Consider the following 25,000-nt stretch of genomic DNA (forward strand, 5'->3'; position numbering starts at 1 on the left):
TCACGGCTCCATCTTTAGAATGTGTGTGAACCAGCAGCTTCACCAGATGTTGAACAAGTCCGTGTGTGACGAACCCGATCCAGATGTTTACCTCAGTGATTGACACGACCTCTGTTTTGTTTCCCCGCAGCCTGAACCAATCCGTGTTCTGGTGACTGGCGCTGCCGGTCAGATCGCCTACTCTCTGCTCTACAGCATCGCCAAGGGAGATGTGTTCGGCAAGGACCAGGTAGGACTGAGGCCGAGCTCTGGTCACATAACATCCCCCCCCCCCCCCCAGGCTGATCCGACAGCTGGACGATGCTCAGTGCAGCTCGTTGCATAATGGTTTTAATGGTGGGATGCCGTCACATTATTGGTCCAGGTTGATTTTGGATGGAGGAAATAAAAAGACCTGCATCAACGCTCAACAGTCGGCTTATGAAACCAATGTTCCATAGGGGGCGCCACTGAAAGGATGCGGCGCAGCTGCAGACGTGAACATTAGTATCATTATTTATCAGGACCTGTAGCTGTGATGGTCACGAAGTGTCTTGAATCAAAGCTGCTGCTTTACCGTTGTAGTGTTTGCCGAATCAAACAGTTTCATCAAAACCTGAAGTAAAATCACGTGGAATCCGTTCATGCTAATATGCAAAGTCGTGCTAGACCGTTTAAATTAGGTTTGATTTGTTCTCTTCTTGTTCACTGAGTATTTTAAATATTTAGCAGAATTCTCACCATTCATGGAAATCCTGGAAATGTGTGTGTGTGTGTGTATATATATCTATATTATTATTATATAATCTCTGAAACTGGACATTTTTCACAATAAGGTGATGAGTTGTCTTTATGACAATGTTCTGAATTTTGTTGGTAATAGTTGTTCTAAATTACAACGTTGATGAAAGTGAAGATAAGATTGTAAAATTCATGTTGGGAAATAATGTAAAGATCTGAACAGAACGACACGAGATGTGTTTTTTATTCATTTTAACACTCTTGTTAAATTGTTACTCGATCTCTTGCATGCGCCCGAAACTGTTCTGACTGTCTCCGTCCTCATCAGCCAATCGTCTTGGTCCTGCTGGACATCCCTCCCATGCTGCCGGTGCTGGACGGAGTCGTCATGGAGCTGCAGGACTGTGCCCTCCCACTGCTGAGGGGTGAGGCGTCTGTCTGTCTCTCTGTCTGTCTCTGTCTGTCTCTGTCTGTGGTTCATGTTGACAAATTTGACCTAAACTGACCTTTTTAATAAAAGTAAAAACTTTGATTTCTTTCTAATAAAATAACAAACCCTGAACTAGTTATTACAATATAAAATGTTAGCCTTGTCTGATTGGTGTATAAATCCATCGCCTCTGATGCTTTTCATCATTTATTTAACAAGTGCTCTTATAGAGTGTGGAGCTGTTCAGCTGAATCGTGTGTGTGTGTGTGTGTGTGTGTGGTGCAGAGGAGGAGGGAGTGTCAGAACGCAGGCTTCTGATTGGCTGCTGCGCTGCCTCCACCAGCAGCCAATCAGAGCTGTGGTGGGAGGACAATGAAGGAGGAGAGTGGACTCTGACTGAAGTTCAGTGATAACCAGGGTTTCATCTTATCGAATTCATCTGGAGACTCTGTAATGATCTGAAAATGTAAACTTTAAAATCCTGATGTGTCAAATCAAAGAGGAAGAATTAAAGATTTCAAGATGTTTGAATATTTTGAGAAAAATCTGCCCCCCCCCAAAAAAACTAAAATCAAGAAGTGACTTTGATTTGAAAACACGACGAGTTCTGTTACTAAACTCAAACATTAGAATATGGCAGCAACTCAATCGAGTTGTAAATGTTTTTAAAAATACAGAGAAATCCATTTAGCTTATCAGTACCAATAAATCCCCTTGTCCTTATCAACCTGTGGAGCAGGTCTTTGTACAGAACAGATAAGTGCAGGTCAGCAGGTTAATGATTAGAGTCAATCATTTATCATTATTCACGTTACTTTAACAAATATAAATGCACGTTTACATAAAACTCTTTACAAAGACCCAGTGAAACAAACGTCAGATTCCTCTCGTATAACGTGCGTCCGTTAAAACCACCAGAAGCTGCGGAGAACATCCATCATCACATGTTAATGATGTTTTTAGAACAATAACGAATTCAAATAATAAGGATGTTAACGTACATTGAGTTCAGGCTGAACACCCCCCTCTCTCCCCCCCCCGACAGAGGTCATCCCCACTGACAAAGTGGAGGTGGGCTTCAAGGACCTGGATGCCGCCATCTTGGTGGGTTCCATGCCCAGGAAGGAGGGCATGGAGAGGAAGGACCTGCTGAAGGCCAACGTGGCCATTTTCAAGACGCAGGGCAGCGCGTTGGACAAGTACGCCAAGAAGACCGTCAAGGTGACGCTGCCGTCTTTCATTTATTTATTCATTTGTCAGGGAAGTCAGACCAGGGAAGTTTCCACTTCACTTTCAAGTGATGGTTGTTCCAGAGCTCGGACCTTTAATGATCATTATTCATCCATCGATCAGCTTATCCAGGCCGTGAATAATCGTGACTGAAACATATTGTTAGAATTCTTACTGGGAAACCGTGAAACAAATTTATTTATTGTGATTTAGTTTTTGCTGCTCTCTTAAAAGAATTCCATTTTGTTCCTGGTGTCTGTCAGACGTTCGTCACAATGACATTAAGTTAGATTCCTCATGGAACCTTCGACTAACTCGGAGAAGCTGCAGATCAGTGATGTTCGACCACAGATGATCAACAGGGAAATGAAGGAGTCTTTGCAGCAGCTGTTTTCTCCAGATGAAGCTCTTTCCTGTCTCGTGTCACGTTGACTCTGCTGAGCTTCAGGTTTCTGATGAAGAACATCGAGCCTCAGAGGACGAGGTGTCAACATTCCTCTGCTTTGTGTGACTTGTAGTTAGAACCCTAAACGACCTCCAATCAGCCAAAGTCGTCACTGAGGCCCAGCGGACGTCAGCGTGACGAGAGAGCGTCGGTGTACTGAGGTCAAAGGTCGAAGTCTAACCTGCAGCCAATCTGTTAGACTTTGAGTAAATCAATTATTTTCTGATGATATTCTTTTGTATTTATTTACTTTAATTCTTCACTAAAATATTCTAAATGTGACTGATTAAGAAAATGTTCGTTGTTATTTTTGAAAACAAATCTGATAAAACCAGGTTCAGATTGATTCTGATCGTCTTTATTAGAACAGAAAACTTGTTTTAAATCCTCTGTTCTCACCTCAAACACTAACGTACCTCAGAAGTGGCTCAGCCGCACAGCGTGGCTGAAGATGCCTGATTGGTCGAGTACTCCATTGTTTATCTCGGCCACCATTTTATAAAACCTGTAGCTGATGCAGCTCCTACATCCCAGAATCAAAATGCAGCTTTAGTGTCACCTAGCTGCTCGACTGTGTCACTGCACGATAACCCAGAGCCTGATGGAGGTGTTTTATTTGTTTGTCAGGTTTTGGTGGTTGGAAATCCGGCAAACACCAACTGTCTGATCGCCTCCAAGTCTGCTCCATCGATCCCCAAAGAGAACTTCTCCTGCCTCACGCGCCTGGACCACAACAGAGCCTCCTCCCAGGTACACACACACACACACACACACACACACACACACACACACACACACACACACACACACACACACACACACACACACACACACACACACACACACACACACACACACACACACACACACACACACCTCTTACTGAATGAATTATTTTGAATTAACTAGATTAAAGCTGCTTCTTTTATTCTCTGATGCGTCACTGACAGAAACTGGATCATGTTTCTTTAAATGAATCGCTGTGTTCCTCCCTCACCTGCAGGTGGCGATGCGTTGCGGCGTGTCCTCTGACAACGTGAAGAACGTCATCATCTGGGGGAACCACTCCTCCACCCAGTACCCCGACGTCCACCACACCAAGGTCAACGTCCACGGCTCGGAGATGGGCGCCTACGACGCCATCAAGGACGACGCATGGCTCAGAGGAGACTTCATCTCTGTGAGTGCCCCCTGCTGCCCCCCCCCCCCCCCCCCCCCACCTGCTTTTTCTAATTTTAAAAGAAAAGTTTTTTTAGTTGTTGTTTCTCTTTCAAATCTCCTCCTCTTCCTCTTCCTCCTGCAGACTGTGCAGTTGCGCGGTGCCGCCGTCATCAAGGCCAGGAAGCTGTCCAGTGCCATGTCCGCTGCCAAGGCCATCTGCGACCACATGAGGGACATCTGGTTCGGCACCAAGGAGGTCAGTGGTGAAGGCCGACCTTCGAGGAGGAAGATATGAAATAACACTGAATCTTTATTCATCTTTATTATGTGGCGTCAGGTTTCCTCTCAGTTCTCTGCAGGTCGTCTGATTTCTTTCATGTTTTTCTCGTGCTTCCTGTCGACAGGGTGAGTTCATCTCCATGGGCGTTTACGCTGCTGGAAACCCCTACGGAATCCCAGAGGACCTCATCTACTCCTTCCCCATCCAGATCAAGGTGAGCCCGCCCCCGCGTTCAGCCAATCAGCTTCATCTATACGTGAAAAACGTCTGCAGAAAGTTGAAGTCATGTCCTGTTGAATATGAATCCAGGAGCAGTTTCACTTCTGAACACAGTTTGTTATTGTGATGGAAGTTTTCTGGAAGCTGGTGAAAGGAGAACTTCTTACACAGAAGGGTTTATTGCAAGCCTGACGTACGTCAGAGGCCCGGGATGAAACAATAGGAACGTTGACAGAGTAACATGAGGAATCTTCAACCCCCAAGTCTGAAGATCTTTCCCACAGCATCTCAGTTTATCTCCCTCACCTTGCGTCACCCATTCCAACAGCACATCCATGAAAACATGCATTCCTGAGTCACGTTGTGTCCTTTACGTTTATCCACTGGTGAAATACCAAAAGAATTGGAGATGGTGCCTCTGTGTCTGGGGCATCTGAGTTGGATATGAGCGTCCCTGAGTGTAGACACTACAATGTGCTGCTGGTTGCTCCTTTATCTCTAACCTGACCTTGGTTCTGCTTGGAGAGAGAAGGGAGTATCTGTGGAATGAGTCGGGCTGTTCTCTCCTCATCGTGAACAGATGTATGAGGATGGTCAAATATTCTCTGTTGTTTTATTATTATTATTTATAATTTGAATAAGAGAACGTGGAACATGGTTCAAGAAGCTTGATGTGTCTTTGTCCACAGAACAAGACCTGGAAGGTGGTTGACGGTCTCTCCATCAACGACTTCTCCCGAGCCAAGATGGACGCCACAGCGGCCGAGCTGGTGGACGAGCGAGACACCGCCATGGACTTCCTGTCCCAGTGACTGTCTCCCCCTGCTGGTCAACAGCAGCAGCAACACGTCGTCCCCCTGAAGACTTGCTGTTCGCGGCTCTGAAGACGAAGCCCCTTCAACATTATAACCGTCCCAGCTGGTGTCTGTGTGTTACCTTTTTCTGTGTGTGTGTCTGTGTGTGTGTAGGCCACTTCTCCAGGTTTTCAGAAAACCGTCTAATGACCACCCCCTGGCCTCCTCCGCCTGCACAGCAGTCGAGAGAACGTAGATGATAACGATGATAACGCACATTAGCCGGCCAGGAACTGTAACGATGTGTTGTCACCAATAAAACCACACAGAAACTGACAGAACCTGAATGTCGTCTCTTCTGTGCTTCGCTCGTGTTCAGAACTGTCGCTATTGTACGTCGAGCTCTAAAATGTTCAAATGAAAGTTCATAATCTCATAAGAAAAGTCAAATTTAACATGATTTATTAAAACAATTATTTAACCTTTTTATATCTGTCCAAAATAAGAAATAACAGATAAAACTAATTAATATAGCACATTTCAAAACAAAGTGCTTCTAGAAAAAACACGTTAAAAATTACTAAAATCCTCAGAACAATAAAACCGTCTTTCAAAGACTTTTTTTTTATTTAATGAAAAACCATCACAAATCAGATGAAATAAACTCCATTGATCCCATGTTGAGGAAATTCCTCTTGTGACAGTAGCAGAAATTATAAATAAATAAAAAATCGGCTATAAAATAAAACCTTTAACTACTAACAGAATAATCTTGTTTAAATTTTTTTTTAATTCTATTTTAAAAAGCTGGAATTTAAAAGAAACTGGAGCTGTTTACTTTGTAGACACTGAGTCGTCATCCTTTGTGTGTTTTATTTTGAAACGGGATGAAAATGAGACGAGTATGAAGCTGACGTTTGTTTCAGGCCTGAAAAGTTATTTTTCATCAAGAGAATCATCATCTTCGTTTTCAACCTGAAGTTCCTCTCTGAACCACATGGGGGCAGCAACAGTCTGAACATCAAGCTTCCTGTTTGATTCTCGCTCATTCGTCCTGTTATTTATTCATGAACTCAGTTTTCTCTCTTTATTTGGTTATAAAACACATTTTTAAACATTTCCTGCGTCAACGCAATGTCAAAGAGTTGAGTTGTAACTAAGTACTTTTACTCAAATACTGTACCTAAGTATAAGTACAGTACCTAGGTACTTTTTCCATATAAACTTCTACTCCACCACATGTACTTGATAGCTGCAGTTACCGTAGTAAAGTTTATACAGAATCTACAGTACATGATACTCACACACATACATATGAATATATTTATTTATATAAAGGCTAATGAATACTATTTATTTGACAGTACTGTACTTCAGTACAATATAGAGGAATCTCACGTGAGTATTTCAATTTTAACATAAACAAGAGAATTAATTAATTTAAAATAAAGATAAAATGAAAGATCCAGCTATTATATTGTATAACAACTCTTGTTTTCTTCGTTATGAGTATCGTCATTGAAAAGAAAAGTTTATGATTCTAGAAACAAGGAAACTGAAAATACTTTTTATTAAACAGTGACAACTGAGAGAAGACATGTCAGAGACACCGGGAAATATTAATATGAATGTCTTTCAACAGGGAGAAGATTTATAACAGGAGGCTAAAATGGAAAAATACAGAATAATAAATAAAAGGGCAAAATATTTTACTTGATAACACGCAAAAAAATTCTAATTTTAACTTGACAAAATAAAACTGATGTAAAATCAAGAGAATCAGTACAATTATTTTAAAAATATATTAAAACGTTCCTTAGTGAAAATAAAACTAATTCATTATCAACGCTTAATTGTTATTTGTTTTAATTGATAATTAAAAAAGAAACAAAAATCCAGTCTGAAGCTACAGGTGAAGTGGGCGGGTCTTGGTAGCAGGTCCAACGTTGATTGACAGGTGCTATAGACCAACCACCGTCCTCGGCTGGGTTTATTATACGTAACGTCAGAAGTGTTTGGGGGCGGGGCGACAGGACGTTAGTCTGTCCGTCAGCAGCACGCGCTGACAGCTGCACGAGCTGAAAGAGTCTGTCCGTCCCCGGTAAGAGTCTGTCCCCGGTAAGAGTCTGTCCGTCCGTCCCCAGTCCGTCCCCGGTAAGAGTCTGTCCGTCCGTCCCCAGTCTGTCCCCGGTAAGAGTCTGTCCGTCCCCAGTCTGTCCCCGGTAAGAGTCTGTCCCCGGTAAGAGTCTGTCCGTCCGTCCCCAGTCCGTCCCCGGTAAGAGTCTGTCCCCGGTAAGAGTCTGTCCGTCCGTCCCCAGTCCGTCCCCGGTAAGAGTCTGTCCGTCCGTCCCCAGTCTGTCCCCGGTAAGAGTCTGTCCCCGGTAAGAGTCTGTCCGTCCGTCCCCAGTCCGTCCCCGGTAAGAGTCTGTCCGTCCCCAGTCTGTCCCCGGTAAGAGTCTGTCCGTCCCCAGTCTGTCCCCGGTAAGAGTGTGTCCCCGGCTGGAGTGTGTCTGTCCCCAGTCTGTCCCCGGTAAGAGTCTGTCCGTCCCCAGTCTGTCCCCGGTAAGAGTCTGTCCGTCCCCGGTAAGAGTCTGTCCGTCCCCGGTAAGAGTCCGTCCCCGGTAAGAGTCTGTCCGTCCCCAGTCTGTCCCCGGTAAGAGTCTGTCCGTCCCCAGTCCGTCCCCGGTAAGAGTCTGTCCGTCCCCAGTCTGTCCCCGGTAAGAGTGTGTCCCCGGCTGGAGTGTGTCTGTCCCCAGTCTGTCCCCGGTAAGAGTCTGTCCGTCCCCGGTAAAAGTCTGTCTGTCCGTCCCCAGTCTGTCCCCGGGTGGAGTGTGTCCTTGTGTCCCGTGTTGACGATGTGTATCTTTGAGGTGAGAGACCAGAAAATATAGTTTATAAGAAAAATAAATAAAATGTGGTTTGAAAACTTTACTGAAATTTAACCTTGAAAATATAAAAGTGCTGAGACTGTGTGTGTGTGTGTGTGTGTGTGTGTGTGTGTGTGTGTGTGTGTGTGTGTGTGTGTCTGACAGTCACAAACATTAAACACACAACAAATCTCTATTTAAATGACACAGTCATTACAGTCAAAACTACATTCAGTTGGTGGTGAATCAGCAAAGTTATTTTTATTAATGATAAATTCATTGATGAATCATCTAAAAATCTAAATGTCTGAAACCTCTTTAACTTCCGGTTCTTTCTGACGTTAAACCAAACAATCACTGTTGTTCAGTTCAGTCGTAGTTGTGTAGTTTTAAATCAGAACTGATCCTAACAACGTCCAGATCCGACAAAACTAAAGAGAATATTCCATATTTAGCTTCATTGTGTGGTTGTGTCTCTGCCGCTGGAGAACATCTGTCTGACTGCAGCCATGTTTTAAGGTCATGTGACCAGGGGACGTTTTGCAGCGCTGGATGAAGTCGGTCAGAGTGGCTGCACAGAGATTTGTAAACACTTTGTAAACGCTTTGTAAACACTTTGTAAACGCTTTGTAAACGCTTTGTAAACGCTTTGTAAACGCTTTGTAAACGCTTTGTAAACGCTTTGTAAACACTTTGTAAACGCTTTGTAAACGCTCATCTTTGTTCGTAACTTTACTGTTTACGATGTAGAACCCAAAACATGTCGACACTCCGCTTCTCAAACTACTTTCGTTGTCGCGATTATTTCGCTCAGGATGACTTTGCTTGCTAGCGTCCTCCAAAACGCAAAACGTAACATTACTGCCTTACTGTAATGATTAGGTTGAAAGGGCATGCGACAGGTCACGCTGGTGTTGAGCGCCCTCTGCTGGATCACGAGGTCAACTACTTCGTCTAATGCGCCACTAGACTGTAAATATTGAATACGAACTTTTACCCTGCGTTAGACTGACATTTTTTTATTTTGAATAAAAAGTGACAGAATTTCTGACATTTAATTGATGAAACGTCTCAAAGTTTCAGTTCAGCTCTCAATGAAAGTTTAGGGACTTTTTTTTTCAATGCGCTAAAACGTATTGTTTAATTGTTGTTTTTAAATTGTGTCTCATGGTGTAAAAAGTGTGTGATGTGCAGGTCACAACACTGAGTGGGCAGGACACACACACACCAATCACACACACCCTGGCTGTGTGTCCGTGTGATTGGTGTGTGTGTGTGTGTGTGGGCAGGCCTTGTGTCGAGCTCCGACTCGGGGCTGCAGATCTGTGACCTTCCTCTGAGCTGAGGATGACGAGGACGTCTGTTGTCCTCTGACAACTTTAGTTTTTATCTTTGGGACCATTTTTAACTTTTTTGTTTCAAACTCATGGACTCGCTGTGAGACGCCTGCTGCTTCCTGTCCTCAGATCTAATCATTTACTGTTTAGGGTTTTTCAACAGCAATAAAATGTCTTTACTTGTAGCTGGTAAGTGAACAGATTCATGACACTTCTGTAATATTTAGATTTTTTTTTACTTTGGCGTTTGCCGTCTCCTGAATGCAAACAAGTCGTGTTCTTGTTTGCGTTGATCGTCGCTTTGACCTCAGAAACGTTCTGAGATTTAAGAAAACGGATCAAAATGAAATAATCCTAAAATACGAGAAAGACTTTCTGTCTTCAGAAAATGAAGAAAGTGTTTAACATGCAGATTATGCAGATAGATGGATGGATGGATAGATAGATAGATATTTTACTAATCGTAAGGGAAATGTAGGAAACATTTGCATTGGCCTGGAAACGAACCCAGGTCGACAGCGTGCTAACAGCTACGCTAACCTCTAACCCAGTTTTTCTGTGAGAATATTAACTGTCAGTTACGATAATTATTGTGTTAAATGTCAAATCAGTGTTTCTTTTAAGTTTGAAAAATAAGGTTTTGCTCTTGAGTGACGGTCAAAGAAATGAGACGTTTAACTTTCGGTCCGTCTTTATCGACAAAACACGACAAACACTTCACTCACAACAGTTTCAAACTTTTACAAACGTCACTGTTCACAACACTAAGAAGTAACATTGTAAAACAATTAATATCACAATCGAACGTAACTAATCTAAAGCTGACACAATAAATACCTCAGTTCATTTCTCTACATGTTGTCTAAGCTTGTAAATTAATTATATCAAACATTTATAGACCTGTATTTCTACTCTGGTATTTATCACAATAATTATCCCTCAGCCTCAAATGTACTTTGATCTGATTCATTTTAAAGAAATTCTTATGTTGAACCTGTGAATTTGTGAAACAGTCGCAGCAGGAAAATGAAAATATCCTGAAAATGTTTTAATTACAGCTGAAAATAAACATGTATGATGTTTCTCTAAACCTGTGTTTTTAAAGCCAGATACAGTTGGTTGTGTTTCATAAGTTTAGTTTTCACTGCAAGTTGTGTTGTGTTTTCAGACGTGTTGTTCTGTTGTGATCGTCTTTTTTATTTTTGACCCCTGAATTTCCAACAAGACGTTAAATGAGTGATTGAAATCATTCGAAAAAGTTTACCCCCAAAAAACATTGTGTGTTTTCAAAGTCAGTTTGTTTCAGCTTGAGGTCGTTCAAGGTCAGTTCAGATAGTTTCAATGTCCACTTTCTAAAAGTGATATTTATTGATTTTAGAAGAAAGTATCTGGTGTTTGTTTGTTTGTTTGTTGTAATACTTTTAATTACTCACTTTACTCAGATACATAAAAACTGAAATAAAAACCTGCTTTTATTTTTCCCATAGTAACCTTTTATATCTGGCTTTTATTCTGGAGGACAGTTGAAGTTTTAACCACTTGTTTTAAATGTCTTGACTTGGTTTTGCTGTTTTGTCGTCGCTGAGTTGACGTCTGTGTATGAACGGTTGCAGACCTGGCCAGAGGAGTGATGACGGAGTTCCAGGAGAAGCTCCGGCAGCAGCACGAGGAGTCGATGCACCGTGAGCTGGAGGCGCTGCTCCACACGGCCAACGAGACGGAGGCGGAGGTGAGAGATTTGAAGAAAGTTTCAGCCACATGGTTCAAATCTTTTCTTTCATCTTCTGGATTAATGAACCACAGTTTGTAGTTCTGGATTTTTGTTTGGTTTAAGTCGTTTCTGTTCCTCCATTTTGACGATTACTGTCTGAAATCACTGAGCGACCTCGGGCTGCATCCCTGTTGCTATGGTTACACCTGGCAGAGTTTTCCAGCCTCTAAATCAGAGACTTGAGACTTGAAACTGAGACTTTTTCCTAAACGATGACACAGACGTTCTCTTCCTGATTGGTCCTCATCAGTCACATGACTCGACTACCAGCGGTGAACACAAAGCGTCGCTAACACTTCCTGTCAGTTACAGTTCCACCTCGCCGTCCCTGCTCTGACTCTTCACCTTCACTGTTCCTCCTTCAGAGGAGTTTCTGTTACTAAGCAACCAGCTGCAGAGACAATCTACTTCCTGTTTACACCACATGACCAGTGTACGTGAATGGTCATGTGACGTGTTTTCAGGTGTGTTAGCCAACAGACTTGCTTTTAACTACATGAACGCACTGTTTCATCCGTACAACAAATATTTGTGGTTATTGAACACAGAGAGTTCATCATGTTATCTGAACACACACAGGGTCCTGCTGGTAGAACATGAGGTGAACGACCCAGAGGTCCTGAGGAAACACACACACACAGAGACACACACAGACACACACTCGTGTTCTGTTGCCCTGTGAACGCTGGTGTATTCACCAGAAATGAACCCGACACACAGGACGTATCATTTCAAACGTCTCTCTGTGAATCGTCCGACTCATGTTCACCTGCTGAGAAATATGTGGTGGATCTTTATTTTATAACTGAGGAAGTGTGACATCAATGATAATTCATGATTTTATTTTAAAAATGATAGAGAACAATTTAGAGAAATTAGAGCTAGACAGAAAGAGATTCTTTGGGTCTGATACCAATATTATTTGTTGATATTGTTCAGTGTGTATATGTGTATGTATGTATTTAAAGACCTGCAGATAATTCCTTCAGTACTTTTCTTTTAACTGAGCAGGTTTCTGTGGAAGCAGCTGAACCTGCTCTGTTCTGTTGCAGATCTCCAGAAAAGAATTTGATGGATTCAAGAACCTCTTCCACAGATTCCTTCAGGTCAAAGGTCCCGCGGTCAACTGGGCCAAGATCAACCGGCCGCCAGAGGACTCGGTAAGAACAGGAAACCTGTGGTCAGGCTTTGAGCCGGAGGGCGAGACGGAGTCATGTTGTCTGTGCTCCCCCAAGGTTCATGACGACGCTGTGTTCAAGTCCTCTGTCGTCAACGTTACCCAGACTACAGGAAGTTAACTCACAAAATAAAACATGGAAATCAACTTAGCAGCTGAACAACAGTTTTCATCAGGCTTCAGTTTTTTACAGCTGCATCCAGTCTTTGTAAAAACATCGTGCACCGTCACACAGAGAAGAACCCGATCCTTTCAAACAAGCGTTTCCTCGGACTGCTCCTTTAAATGATGCAGCTGCTGCAGAGACGAGCGACAGAAACAAGCCAACGAAACCAGACCTGAGCTCAGAGAAAACTGTTTATCAGCACGTACACAACACACACACACACACACACACACACACACACACACACACACACACACACACACACACATTCTCAGGCTCAGTGAAGGTTAAGGACTAAGAATAGTTTGACCGCTGCAGCATTCGAAGTCTGGTTTTAGGGAGGTGACATTTATCTCCTGTGGGACTCTGGACACTGCTGGACACACACAGACACACACACACACACACACAGACACACACAGACACAGACACACACACACAGACACACACAGACACACGTCGGTAAAGGTCACAGGTCAACTGTGAGCTGTTTTCAGACATAATAATAATGATCTAATAATGTAACATCTCTCAGTCGAGCTCAGCCCAACACTCCTTCAATTCAATCAATCACCACATCACACACACTCATAAATATCAGTTCTTTAAATATGTCTGATTATTTCGATTTAGAAATTAACTTCTAAAATCATTAAAAAGACAAATTAATTTCCACGTGGATAAAATCCCCAGGATCTGTTGATTTGATGATAAAGTTGTTTCTGGTCGATGTTACTAAAACACAAAAATACAACAGAATATTATTCATATACAAATAGTATTAGAATTGACTCAGAGTAGAAGATATTTCTCTTCCTGATAAAATGTTTTCAGTTTGTGTCTTTTCACTGAGCTCCGTCTCCTCGCTCCCGCCCGTCAGATCCAGCCCTACGAGAAGATCAAGGCTAAAGGTCTCCCTGACGACATCGCCGCCAGCCTCAACAAGCTCGCTGTGGTCAAACTGAACGGCGGCCTGGGAACCAGCATGGGCTGCAAGGGTCCCAAGAGTCTGATCAGCGTCCGCAGCGAGAACACCTTCCTGGACCTGACGGTGCAGCAGATCGAGGTAGAGACGCAGCGAGACGCAGCGAGACGCAGCGAGACGCAGCGAGACGCAGCGAGACGACGAGCTGAACTCTGTGTTGTGGTTTTGTTTTTCAGCATCTGAACAAAACCTTCAACACCGACGTGCCGCTGGTTCTGATGAACTCGTTCAACACGGACGAAGACACGAAGAAGATTCTGCTGAAATACAAACATTACAAAGTCAAAATACACACGTTCAACCAGAGCAGGTAACACACACACACACACACACACACACACACACACACACACACACACACACACACACACACACGTTCAACCAGAGCAGGTAACACACACACACACACACACACACACGTTCAACCAGAGCAGGTAACACACACACACACAGGTAACAGTCTGTGCTGTGAATATTTCAGGTATCCGAGGATCAACAAGGAGTCTCTGCTGCCGATCGCCAGAACCATGGGGACGAGTGGCGAGAATGCGGAGGCCTGGTACCCGCCGGGTCACGGAGACATCTACGCCAGCTTCTCCAACTCTGGGCTGCTGGACCGACTCCTCGCCGAGGGCAAAGAGTACATCTTCGTATCCAACATCGACAACCTGGGCGCCACCGTCGACCTCTTCATCCTCCACCACCTGATGAGTCAGCCGGCTGACAGGCGCTGCGAGTTCATCATGGAGGTCACCGACAAAACCAGAGCCGACGTCAAGGTCAGCGGCGTCGCACGGGATCGGACGTGACCGGGTTTGTTCTGTGCGCAGCCTCTCAGTGCTTCCTGTTTCCTGTGCGCAGGGCGGGACTCTGATCCAGTATGAGGACCACCTGCGGCTGCTGGAGATCGCTCAGGTACCGAAGGCGCACGTCGACGAGTTCAAGTCCGTCACCAAGTTCAAGATCTTCAACACCAACAACCTGTGGATCTCGCTGCCCGCCGTCAAGAGGCTGCAGGAGAAGAACAACCTGGACCTGGAGATCATCGTCAACCCCAAGGTGACGCACGCCCACGCCTCCATTATTGTGACATCATTATTACTACACTCATATTAGTTCTTTATCGATGTTTAAATACCAAAGAGACGATTTGTATTTTGTCATGTGGACAAGATTTAAAATGCTCTAAATAAATCTTTATTAGTTTAGAAAGAAAATGAATCACAAACTAATTTGATCATTTATTGATTGATTATCTAAAACTATTAAGATTTAATAATAAATAAATTGAATAGTTTAATGTCGTCATGTTGGAAACAGATTGTTGGGTTTTCTGATGTTTTACTGACTAAAGTAATAAATAGAATAATCAGCATTAAATTAACTGTTAGGTCCACATTTTATTTTCACAATAAAAGTCTTTTAGTTAAAAATGTTGCAAAAGAGATTAAATTCAGAGTCAATGAATCATTTAAACATTTAAAACATCTGACGCTGCCGTTTCGCTGCTCTCATCTTAAACCCCGAATCTCTCCCCAGACGTTGGACGGCGGCCTGAACGTCTTCCAGCTGGAGACGGCGGTGGGCGCCGCCATCAAGAACTTCAACAACGCCATGGGTGTGAATGTCCCGCGCAGCCGCTTCCTGCCGGTGAAGACGTCGTCCGACCTGCTGCTGGTGATGTCGAACCTGTACAGCCTGGACGCCGGCTCGCTCACCATGAGCCAGAAGAGAGAGTTTCCCACCACGCCGCACGTCAAGCTGGGCAGCTCCTTCACCAAGGTCAGGTGACGGGTATTGATCCTGTGATCAGCTTCACTTCTCTCGTTATTTCAAGAAAAAGCAAAAGATTATTTGATCCTGTCGTCAAGAGTCATTGAAATAAAAAGTTTCATGATAATTAATCGACTGATTATTTATGTTGAGGGAACGTTTTATTTCTTCATGATCTTATTAAGTTAATCTTTTCATTATAGTGATATTAGAATTTAAATATCCCGATCGAAGTCTTTCTCAGTTTCCATGGCTACAAATGATGATTTAAGATTCTAGAGCAGTTTGATATTTCCACGATATTATCATGTTTGGTTATTATTTGTATAGATATTAGATTTTCTTTATCGCAGTTATGGAACATGTATTATTTTACTCACATAAAAACAAACTGGCAGAGTTCATCATCGTACATCGATCGGATAAAGACTGAAACTTAAAAGACGCAGGAGTCTTCCGTGACGTTCGTCTCTTCGTCCTGCAGGTTCAGGAGTTTCTGTCCAGATTTGAGAACATCCCGGACATGTTGGAGCTCGACCACCTCACCGTGTCCGGGGACGTCACCTTCGGGAACAAGGTCTCCCTGAAGGTGAAGAACGTTCCCTCACTTTCTTTTACCATTTTAACGTTACTTTAACTCTTTTGAATTTAAATTATGTTTAATTTTATTTGTTGCCTTTTAACAATATTGAAATGATTGAAAATTCATCTTTTCGATATGAAGCAGAAGAAAAATCAACCAGCAACGATTCTGAAAAAAATATTGTTTCATTCAAATCTGTTTGATGATTTGACGTCACGTTTTACTACATCTTCAGTGTGTTTGATCAAACCTTTTCTTCACGTTCACCAGGGAACCGTCATCATCATCGCGAATCACGGCGACAGGATCGATATTCCTGCCGGAGCGATGCTGGAGAACAAGATCGTCTCAGGAAACCTGCGGATCCTCGACCACTGAGGCCTTTTGGGAAAAAAGAAAAGCCATTTGCACCTTGAAGAGACGTGAAAAGGATTTTCTTCTCTTGGGAGATGAACGACAGGAAACAGTCAGTCACAGTTTGTTGTGTCTGTTTCAATGTGAAATCAGCCTGAAAGGGTCAAAGGTCAAACTCCTGCCTGACGCTTCATGAAGCTTTTCAGGAAGAAAGTTGCTGTAACTGCAAACAACCGAGTCTGAGCCGACTTTTCTCATGTTAATAAATATGAATAAAATGATGCAACACAGTGTTGTGTGAGTCTCGGGATTTTCTTTAGTATCTATTTATAACGAGACAGCCCAACAAGTTGAATATATAAATTATACACACACACACACACACACTATGTGGCATTCATTTAACTTTTTATAATGAAAGCAAACACGATGTTTGAATCTTTTTTATGTATCATTTAATGTAAATAACATAAATATAAAAAGACTAAAAATGTTTTCAGCTCAAAAAACATTAACATTTTACAAAATGATTTGTAAAGAAACTGAGACGAACAAACACAAAATACAAAGAAAAACAACGTTGGGAAAAAAAACTTGAAATTCTAAATCCAGTACGTGAAAGAGTCGGAGATAAATTATAACAAAACTTCAATGATCAACATGCACAGTGAATAAAAACAGTAACATTAGCTATTTATGTAAATGTTTGGCTGCACTCGATGATTTAAAAACAAAAACTATACTAACAGCATAAGATCTAAATCCCTGCGAACACACACCTGAGACGATATTTAAAATATAACGTGTTTCAATATATAAAAATATATTCAGATCTGTGGATGATGATGTTAATCAGAAATCCTGTCTATTACGAATGAAAGATCATGTTTTCAGAATAAAAGCAGAAAGTGAAAACCTGACATTCATTAAATTATAGCTGTGAATAAATTAAGAAACAATTCCTGTTCTCTAACCCTCTTATAGTGAAAATGTTTTAATGCTTCAATAATCCACAAACAGTTCAGTAAACAGTCAAATGAAACAGAATACAGCTCTTCACTATCCTGAACGGTTTAACAAAATAAAAGTCCAAATTCCTCTTTACATCATTAACATGCACGAACGGACAAACACCAGTAAATCCCCTCGTTAAAATGAAGAAATGTTCTTTTATTTTGGAAATGATGCGTGAACTTATTAAAATATATTTCATGCAAATAACAGTGAGAGTAGTTTTGCAGCCTGACAGTGAATCTAACACTTTCTTTACTTTCTTGACACTGGACTTAAAAAACATGTTGAATTATTCTTTCTTTTCACCTCATGTTAGAAGTCAGTTCCTGTTTATTTACACCTCCAGTCCATATGAAGACTGGGTCATAACAATACATTGTAAAAGGTCATAATTATGCAAACTTACATTACTTTAGTGTTCTTTACTCATTTCTCACGAGGATTCAACTCATGTGAGTCAAACTTGTTTTGTCTGATACACGTGTAAAACTGTTCACTTGTGTAGACTGGACTTCATGAGCTCATGCACAGGTGCACGTGAGCAGTAGAGCGACACAGGAACCATCGACTGTTGGGTTAGATGGGCGGAGCCTCCCACTGTGCTCTGGTTGTGCGTTAACGTGGAGTCGGAATAATCAGAAGAATTAGTTCTGGGATTAGTAGACTGGGAAATTCACATGAACTCCACCTCAACTCTGGAGCTCCCAAGACATTCATGGTCTGACCCTTCTCATCAAATCACAATGATGCAGAACTCCACCGGTTAATGAGGCAGCCTTGAAGAGTGGAGATCAAGTGCTTTGAAATGAAACTCTTCATTTACCTGCGCTCTGTCTTCTGGTCTCTCACCGCACTCACGTTGTTGTGTGAAGGACTTGTTTCTTCTAGATGGGAGGAAAGAAATAAACAGTTGGATGAACTAGAAAACTCCTCCAGAGAAAGAACGGAGAGAGAGAGAGAGAGAGAGAAAATTAGAATTTTGAAAACTTTTTGTGTATTTACGTCATGTGTTCATGTGTTCAACCCGGTCAAAAGCCTTTTCCTGGTCTATGGAAATAAGACCAGTCTCTATTGCCAATGAACTGGAGAGGTCCAAAACATCTGGAATCAAAGTGACATTGTCACTTATGATCCTGCCGGGCACACAGTAAGTCTGGTCAGGGTGGATGACGGACGCCATTACCTCCCTCAGTCTGAGGGCCAGAGCTTTGGACAGGATTTTGTAATCTGTGCACAACAGAGAGACCGGCCTCCAGTTCTTCAACTCTTGTAGGTCTCCCTTCTTCGGCAGCAGGGTGATGACGGCCCTCCTGCAGCTCAGAGGTAGCCTTCCATTCTGCAGACTGTCATTGACTACCTCGAGCAGATCCTGTCCTAAGATGTTCCAGAAGGACTTAAAGAAATCAGCAGGAAGGCCGTCTATCCCTGGAGCTTTGCCGCTCTGCAGGCTCATGGTGGCTCTGTGCAGCTCTTCCTTTGTAATGTCTGCAGCTAGCTCCGTGTTGTTGCTCCTGCTTACCTGAGGGAGACCATCCAGAAAGCTGCTGTGCACATCTAGATTACTTGACCACTCACTCTTAAAGAGGTCTCTATAGAAACCGGGAGCACACTTCCTGATCTCAGACGAGTCTTGAGACTTCAGAGCCGCTACCCGTTCGTAAACAGTGAATGGTCTTTCTTTGTCCATTTTTCTGCTCCAACCCAAAGAAGAACTGGGAGGGGGCATCCATCTGTGAGATGTTCATAAACCGGGACCTGACCAGAGCTCCCTGTGCTGAGACGCCCAGCAGGTTGGCTATAGCTATAGCCGACTGCCTCTGGCCTTTAGTGGTTTCTGAGAAGGTTTTTATGTCGGAGTGGGGCGTCTTCCTGAGAGGAGAGAGCGCTCCCCTGGATGGGCTTCGCCCCGCGGCTTGCCTTGCAGGCTTTGGCCTCGCTGTGCCCAAACCCTGAGTTCTTCCTCTTCTGGGTCATTTTGAACAGTTCATCATCACTCATGTCTTTGTCCAGCTCCTCACACATCATCTCAGCTCTGCTCTTTAACTGATTCTCCTCAGTAACGTTCTTTTCGCTCACTTCATTCACGGTTAAGTCTTTTTCAATTGACTCTGTTTGTCTACCTGCCTCTTCACATACATTGTTAACTGGGGGATCTCCCCCCTGGACTCCCACCTCCGGGAGCGGACTCTCCGGAGCTTTGGAGGCTACCTGAACCTCCTCAGTCTCCGGAGCTTTAATTGATTAAAGTTACCTCGGGGCACCACCCTTCAAAGGAAGGGAAAAGATAGCCAATTTATTGATTAAGTCTCATAAAAGTTCTAACTACAAATTTGGAACTCTGATTAACAATTAAATTAATAACTATAACCAAAATTGCCATATAGATAGTTAGCTAAGTTGAAGGATATAGAGTTCTTGACAGTGTAGAGGTTGGCAAAATTCACTTATGCAACATTAATGAAAAAACATTTGTGAAACAAAAACATTTATTACGAATATAATAAAGTATAAAAACACAAATTACTGACGGTGTACTTACTAAATAAAGATATGTATGTGAGTATGCGTGTGTGTGTCGGTGTGAGTCAGCGTGCTTCCAAAATGGCGGTTGGCCACTCTAAAGATAACGCCCCCCCCCCCCCCCCTTTGGAATGTTTACGACATGTGGCGGGGGTCAGAGAGATTGGTGCTGAGATATGCGTGTGTCTGTGTTGGTGCCAAATTAGAGAAAGTTACTAGAGGCATGCAAGGAAAGACTGAAGAGCATAACTAACATTAACTTTCAAATAACTTGTAACCACAATATCACAGCAACTCAAATCAAACTTATAAACATCACAAGGAATCGAATAAACAGTCTTTGTTTAGCCTAGTATAATTATTAAGCCCAGTTGTGTTACCCGTCCATGGAAAGGGAAAAAAGGTTGCTGTGCTGTTTGAAGTTCTGTGAAGTCGTCTTGCTGGTTTTGTGGCTCCTGCCTTTGTGGTTCTGTTGTGCGGTGCAGCTCAGTTGCTGTTTGAAGTTCTCCGGCAGGACATCGCGTCGCTGCTTGAAGGTTGGTAGAGCTTGGATTGGAGGAGGTTTCCCTCGCTCGGTGAGTGGAAAGCTGCACCTCTTGCGCAGACAGAGAGGTGGGCTCCTCTCGGAGGGTCGCATCGAGTTGAGGAATCGAAGAAGAGCAGTTGGACAGACTTCTCCCCTGGGAGGGATTGCATGGAAAGAGAATGAAGAGGGGGAGACCTGGCCTTATATTGGCCCGGTGACCTCACAGGTCATGGGGCCTAGAGTGACCAATAGTGGTTGACCCTTGTGTCTCCGGTCGGTTTTCACACCTCTGTGTGACGTTGAGGCACCCTGGGAGACGGAGTTCTGGAGGCCCTGGTTTTCTCCAGACCAAAGGACATGCGGCTTTAGGCTTTTGACTACACATGTAGGCCGAACTGTAGTTCCCAATGTTGGGCCATGGTTCTTTGTGAAACCACTACATGTTCAGTCAAGAGCCTGAAGCCGCATGTTCCTCCAAGACTCAGTCTCCCAGGGGCCATCAAAAACCAGAGCAAGGAACTCAGTCTCCCAGGGGGCATCAGAGGTGTGAAAACCCCCCCAGGGACACAGGTTTCAACTCCCATTGGTCACTCTGGACTTTTTGCTTTTACTCGATACATTTGAACAGAAATTTCGGTACTTTCTACTTCTTATATTCTCAAAACTGGCTCGTTACTTGAGCAGCGGAGGTTGGAGCAAGCGTGCCCCCTGCCTTGGGAGATAGACCCTAAGCGTCCGGAGGTTGGTCGGGCTGCCTTGGTCGACCGGGGTCGAGCAGGCTGTACCGGTGATGATCCCTCTGCAGGTTCACCTTCAGAAACTTTGTTACGAGTTTTACTTCCTCTAGAGAGTCCAATTTGATCGTCTTCTTGGCTGACTCTGGCAGGGCCGATCCAAGGACCCCACTAAACCATCCAATGGGGAGTAGCGATGTGTGTACAAAGGGCAGGGACTTAATCAACAGGAGCACATTCCCCATCCATTTATTCCCTTTAGAATTATCCAGGTGCTCCTTCAGGAGCTCGGTTCAGTTCAGTCTTTATTATTCTGTCTGAAATTTGGCCTGTTCTTCTCTGTACTAGCACTGTGCAGGTTGTTAACAAAAGAGGAAAACTATCCTATTTGTGTGCTTAGAACTTGTTTCCTTTTACTGAGTTATCATAAGGGGCATTGTGCGTCATTCCTGCTACTGATTAGAAAGTGAAAGGTCCATGTTTAATTCTTTAGTGGTTATTCTGTGGTCTATTAGTGTTCTGAGGCACTGGTTTATTCTGTTGTGTTGGTTCTTTGTTGTCCCCAGAAGTTCAGATGCACTAGTCCATTACTATTTGAACCTCAGCATCTGGGGTTCAAAATTTGTAAAATTATACATTATCTTTATTTTTTTGTTATAATTTTTCAGTCAGTTGAAATAAAGCCTGAAGAGAACACTTTTTGTGTCTGTATAGAATATAAAAAGCACTTTGCATTATTAATTTCGGTACTTGTACTTTTGATACTTAAGTACATTTAATATGAGCGACTTTAAGACTTTGACTCAAGTCATTTTCATACAGGTGACTTTAACTTTTACCGGAGTCACTTTCAGGTAAGATATCTGTACTTTTACTCAAGTATGGCTTTCAAGTACTTTATACACCACTGGTAGTATGTAGCATGTAGCATGTAGCATGTGTGTAGCAGTACCTTCAGCAGGCCTCTCATCTTGTCGAACAGGACCCTGAACTCCTCCTCGGACAGATCTGGGAACAGTTCCCTCCTCAGCAGATCCTCCGTCATCTCTTCTTTCTCATAATAAACTTTCTGAACGATTCCGTTCAACAAACCGCTCAGAGACTTCGCTGCATCCGCCATGTTTCAGCCCGGTCACATGACCAACACGGGGCAAGTCACGTGCGCGAACGGCACTATGGGAGTTGTAGTTTCTCTGTATCACTGAGCTCCACCACGAACTGTGAATGAAATGGAACAAAGGCTGACGTCACAGAGAAGAGTGTTTGTTTCTTCACATGAGACAGACGACAGGAAGTGAGTGAGTCTCAGTCATCGTTAATGTGCTGATTGGATTGAAGACACCTTGAAATGATTTTTGTTTCTCCAAACCTTGTTATGGCACAGTTCACGTAATGTTTAGAGGTTGGAAAGAAATTGAGAATGAATTACACGTCTTTAATCTGGTGAGCAGAATTATAAAACTAAGATTCAAGATCCAATACGTAATTGCCAGACAACTCAGTTGTTTGGAATTTTCCTCAGTAGCTCACAACCAGAACAATCACAGCATCACACAGACTCCATCAGGAAGACGGCCAGACAGCGGCTCTTCTTCCTCCGCAGGCTGCGGAGGCTCAACATGGATGCCAGGATTCTCTGCAATTTCTACAGGTGCACCATAGAGAGCATCCTGACTGGCTGCATCACCGCCTGGTACGGCAGCTGCACCGCCCTGAACCGTAAGGCTTTACAGAGGGTGGTGAAGTCTGCCCAGCACATCACCAGGACGGAGCTACCATCCATGGAGGACCTCTACACCCAGCGGTGTAGGAAGAAGGCCAACCGGATCATTAAAGACCCCTATCACCCCAGCCATAAACTGTTTTGCCTGCTGCCGTCTGGCCGACGGTACCGCAGCATCCGGGCCCCCCCACCAGGCTCAGAGACAGTTTCCTCCCCCAGGACATAAGACTTTTAAACTCCTCCAATCTGCAATAACTCCACTAAACCAGCACCTTAGCATATTTGCACTATTGCACATAATTGCACTATTGTTTTTTTTCTTTAGGTGTATATATATTTAGATATATTTTTTTTTTTCTATTTTAAACTTGATATTCTATTTTATATTATTTTATTCAATATTTTTTAACTTGTAATATTCGGAGCATTGCTATAAGAGAGCCTGTGACCCAAGCACAAAGAACCAACACAACAGTCAAAGATGTTTATTGTTGAACTCCCCTGAAAGATACAGAGTCTTACACACACATTTAGATATGCATCTATATGTAGACTGTATATGACTATTGACAGGGACATGATATTATAATTTAAAAACAGTTATATTCCATGTTCATGTGTAAACAGACAGAACGTGCACAGCTACAAGCTTTGGGCTGCAGATGTTTTCACGTGCACATCACTGCTGACCCCGTTTCTGAGTCTGATCAGAGAGCAGAGGCCAAATTCCATATTTGATCAGCGACTCTTCCCGTCAGCCTGAGCTCGATATTCAGCTGTAAATCATCCAACAAGCACACAGGTAGTTTTTAAATCAGTTGTGAGGCATATTATAGTTACTGCATTATTTCATTTAACAGAGGGAAATAAACATCAGACTCAGTATCAGCACTAAAGCAAAAAGAAACACATTATAAGACTCCTCCACACACTCGAATCTGTGGAAAGCTCTTTGAACATTAGCAACGTTTCAGTCAGAGATTCTTTGAAGATGTTTTTCTCACTGAGAGTCTGAAGCTTCATGTGTTTGTTCCATAGTTTCATCTGGTTAGTTCTGGTTTCACATTGTAATTCAGGGACTAAAGATTTCAGACACGACGACAGTTGAACCGATTTTTAATCTTATAATTGTCCGAACACTGGACGATTTGGCCAGAACATGAAACCACAAACTTGCCGACTGTAGGAAACAATCTCACAGTGACGATTGAAATCTCACAGAAACGCACGAGATTCCTCTTCTTCCGTTGTTTTATGGCGGTGTGGAACACTCGCGTGATTGGACGAGACTTCAGAAGGAAAACAAACATGGAGGCGTGTTCTGTTTTACAGCAAAAAACAGAAAAGAAATGAAAACCACTGATGTCGTCATGGCCTAGAAGGCTGAATTGGCTGATACAGTTTGTAGCCTGAGCTGAAGCTGAGTTTTATTGTTTAGTCGCAGCTGTAAAAGTACACAACATCCTCATTGGCTTGTGCTGTTTTCTGTCGGAGCCAATTACCGTGGATATGAAACATGTTTCATGTCAGGAATGACCCTGCGATGGTCAAAGGTGAAAACTGGGTCTGAAGTGTGTCGCAGCCTTAACGAGCAGCGATCGAAGGGGCAGAGAGAACATCACTTGTTTATCACAGGAAACACAGGAGGTTCAGGAAGTGAAGTGACCGGAAATAGGACAACATGTGAGTTTCAAAATAAAACGAGGCAACATGCAGAATAAAAGGGTCGTTAAACTAAAGCGGAGATGTGACATTGATTTGTTTTGATGTAGAACACTTGTGTCAATCAGTAGAACTACACAAACCGCCGCAGTGAGCACGAGAGGTCCCGGCCCGATGAAGCCAACAGAACCACTTCATCCGCAGAAAGCACTAAGAAGACAAATAATAAAAACTCATTCTCTGGCATTGAGCGATTATTGATAAAGACTGATTGAAAACCGATTAAGACACAACGTTTGCTAACTGAGAGCTTCACTCACTCATTCTGCCTCTGACATGAGGCAGTTAACGTGTGCGCTGTCACAATCATCAGCTACACACGTTTGAGTGACCTTAATTTTTACGTCTTTTACAACACTTCTGGTTGTTGTTTGTGGAGGTGGATGCTTCATCGATGACTTCCAACACCACACTGACCTGGCGCTCTAAACTCTCCCTGAAGGCCAAACGCATGTATTCAGCTGACGTG

At 43.1% G+C, this 25,000-nt stretch overlaps 4 protein-coding genes across 5 annotated transcripts in view; 3 read left to right on the forward strand and 1 right to left on the reverse strand.

Annotated features, from left to right (window-relative positions):
* LOC117764401 overlaps nt 1–25,000 on the forward strand; it is a 409,608-nt gene that overhangs the window by 358,382 nt on the left and 26,226 nt on the right. The gene's annotated exons all lie outside the window — the stretch shown is intronic.
* LOC117764363 (malate dehydrogenase, cytoplasmic-like) lies at nt 119–5,622 on the forward strand. The gene is given in 9 exon segments (XM_034590074.1): nt 119–229; nt 1,049–1,070; nt 1,073–1,145; nt 2,196–2,371; nt 3,453–3,575; nt 3,829–4,005; nt 4,129–4,242; nt 4,391–4,480; nt 5,175–5,622. Coding segments are annotated over 9 exon segments (918 nt in total). The 5' UTR covers nt 119–209; the 3' UTR covers nt 5,298–5,622.
* Nucleotides 7,844–16,567, forward strand: LOC117764051 (UTP--glucose-1-phosphate uridylyltransferase-like). Of its 2 annotated transcripts, none has more exons than XM_034589486.1 (11): nt 7,844–7,862; nt 11,097–11,212; nt 12,307–12,414; nt 13,478–13,663; nt 13,759–13,892; nt 14,064–14,361; nt 14,444–14,641; nt 15,122–15,364; nt 15,840–15,944; nt 16,209–16,398; nt 16,435–16,567. In XM_034589486.1, exons 2-10 carry the CDS (start codon nt 11,114–11,116, stop codon nt 16,314–16,316), a joined length of 1,479 nt encoding a protein of 492 aa, XP_034445377.1. In that variant the 5' UTR covers nt 7,844–7,862; nt 11,097–11,113; the 3' UTR covers nt 16,317–16,398; nt 16,435–16,567. The 2 variants fall into 2 exon arrangements, with proteins under 2 accessions (XP_034445377.1, XP_034445368.1); XM_034589477.1 differs by lacking the exon at nt 7,844–7,862 and adding an exon at nt 9,458–9,672 and having other exon boundaries at nt 16,209–16,395; nt 16,432–16,567.
* The window catches only part of LOC117768149, a gene marked incomplete at its 5' end in the record, with an annotated part of 1,319 nt that continues 500 nt past the window's right edge, over nt 24,182–25,000 (reverse strand). Inside the window, one exon of the mRNA XM_034596329.1 lies at nt 24,182–25,000. This exon is cut by the window's right edge and continues 500 nt beyond it. Coding sequence (XP_034452220.1) covers nt 24,865–25,000 — 136 coding nt within the window.

This window comes from Hippoglossus hippoglossus, chromosome 1, assembly GCF_009819705.1.
Source record: "Hippoglossus hippoglossus isolate fHipHip1 chromosome 1, fHipHip1.pri, whole genome shotgun sequence".
Classification (NCBI taxonomy): Eukaryota; Metazoa; Chordata; class Actinopteri; order Pleuronectiformes; family Pleuronectidae; genus Hippoglossus; species Hippoglossus hippoglossus.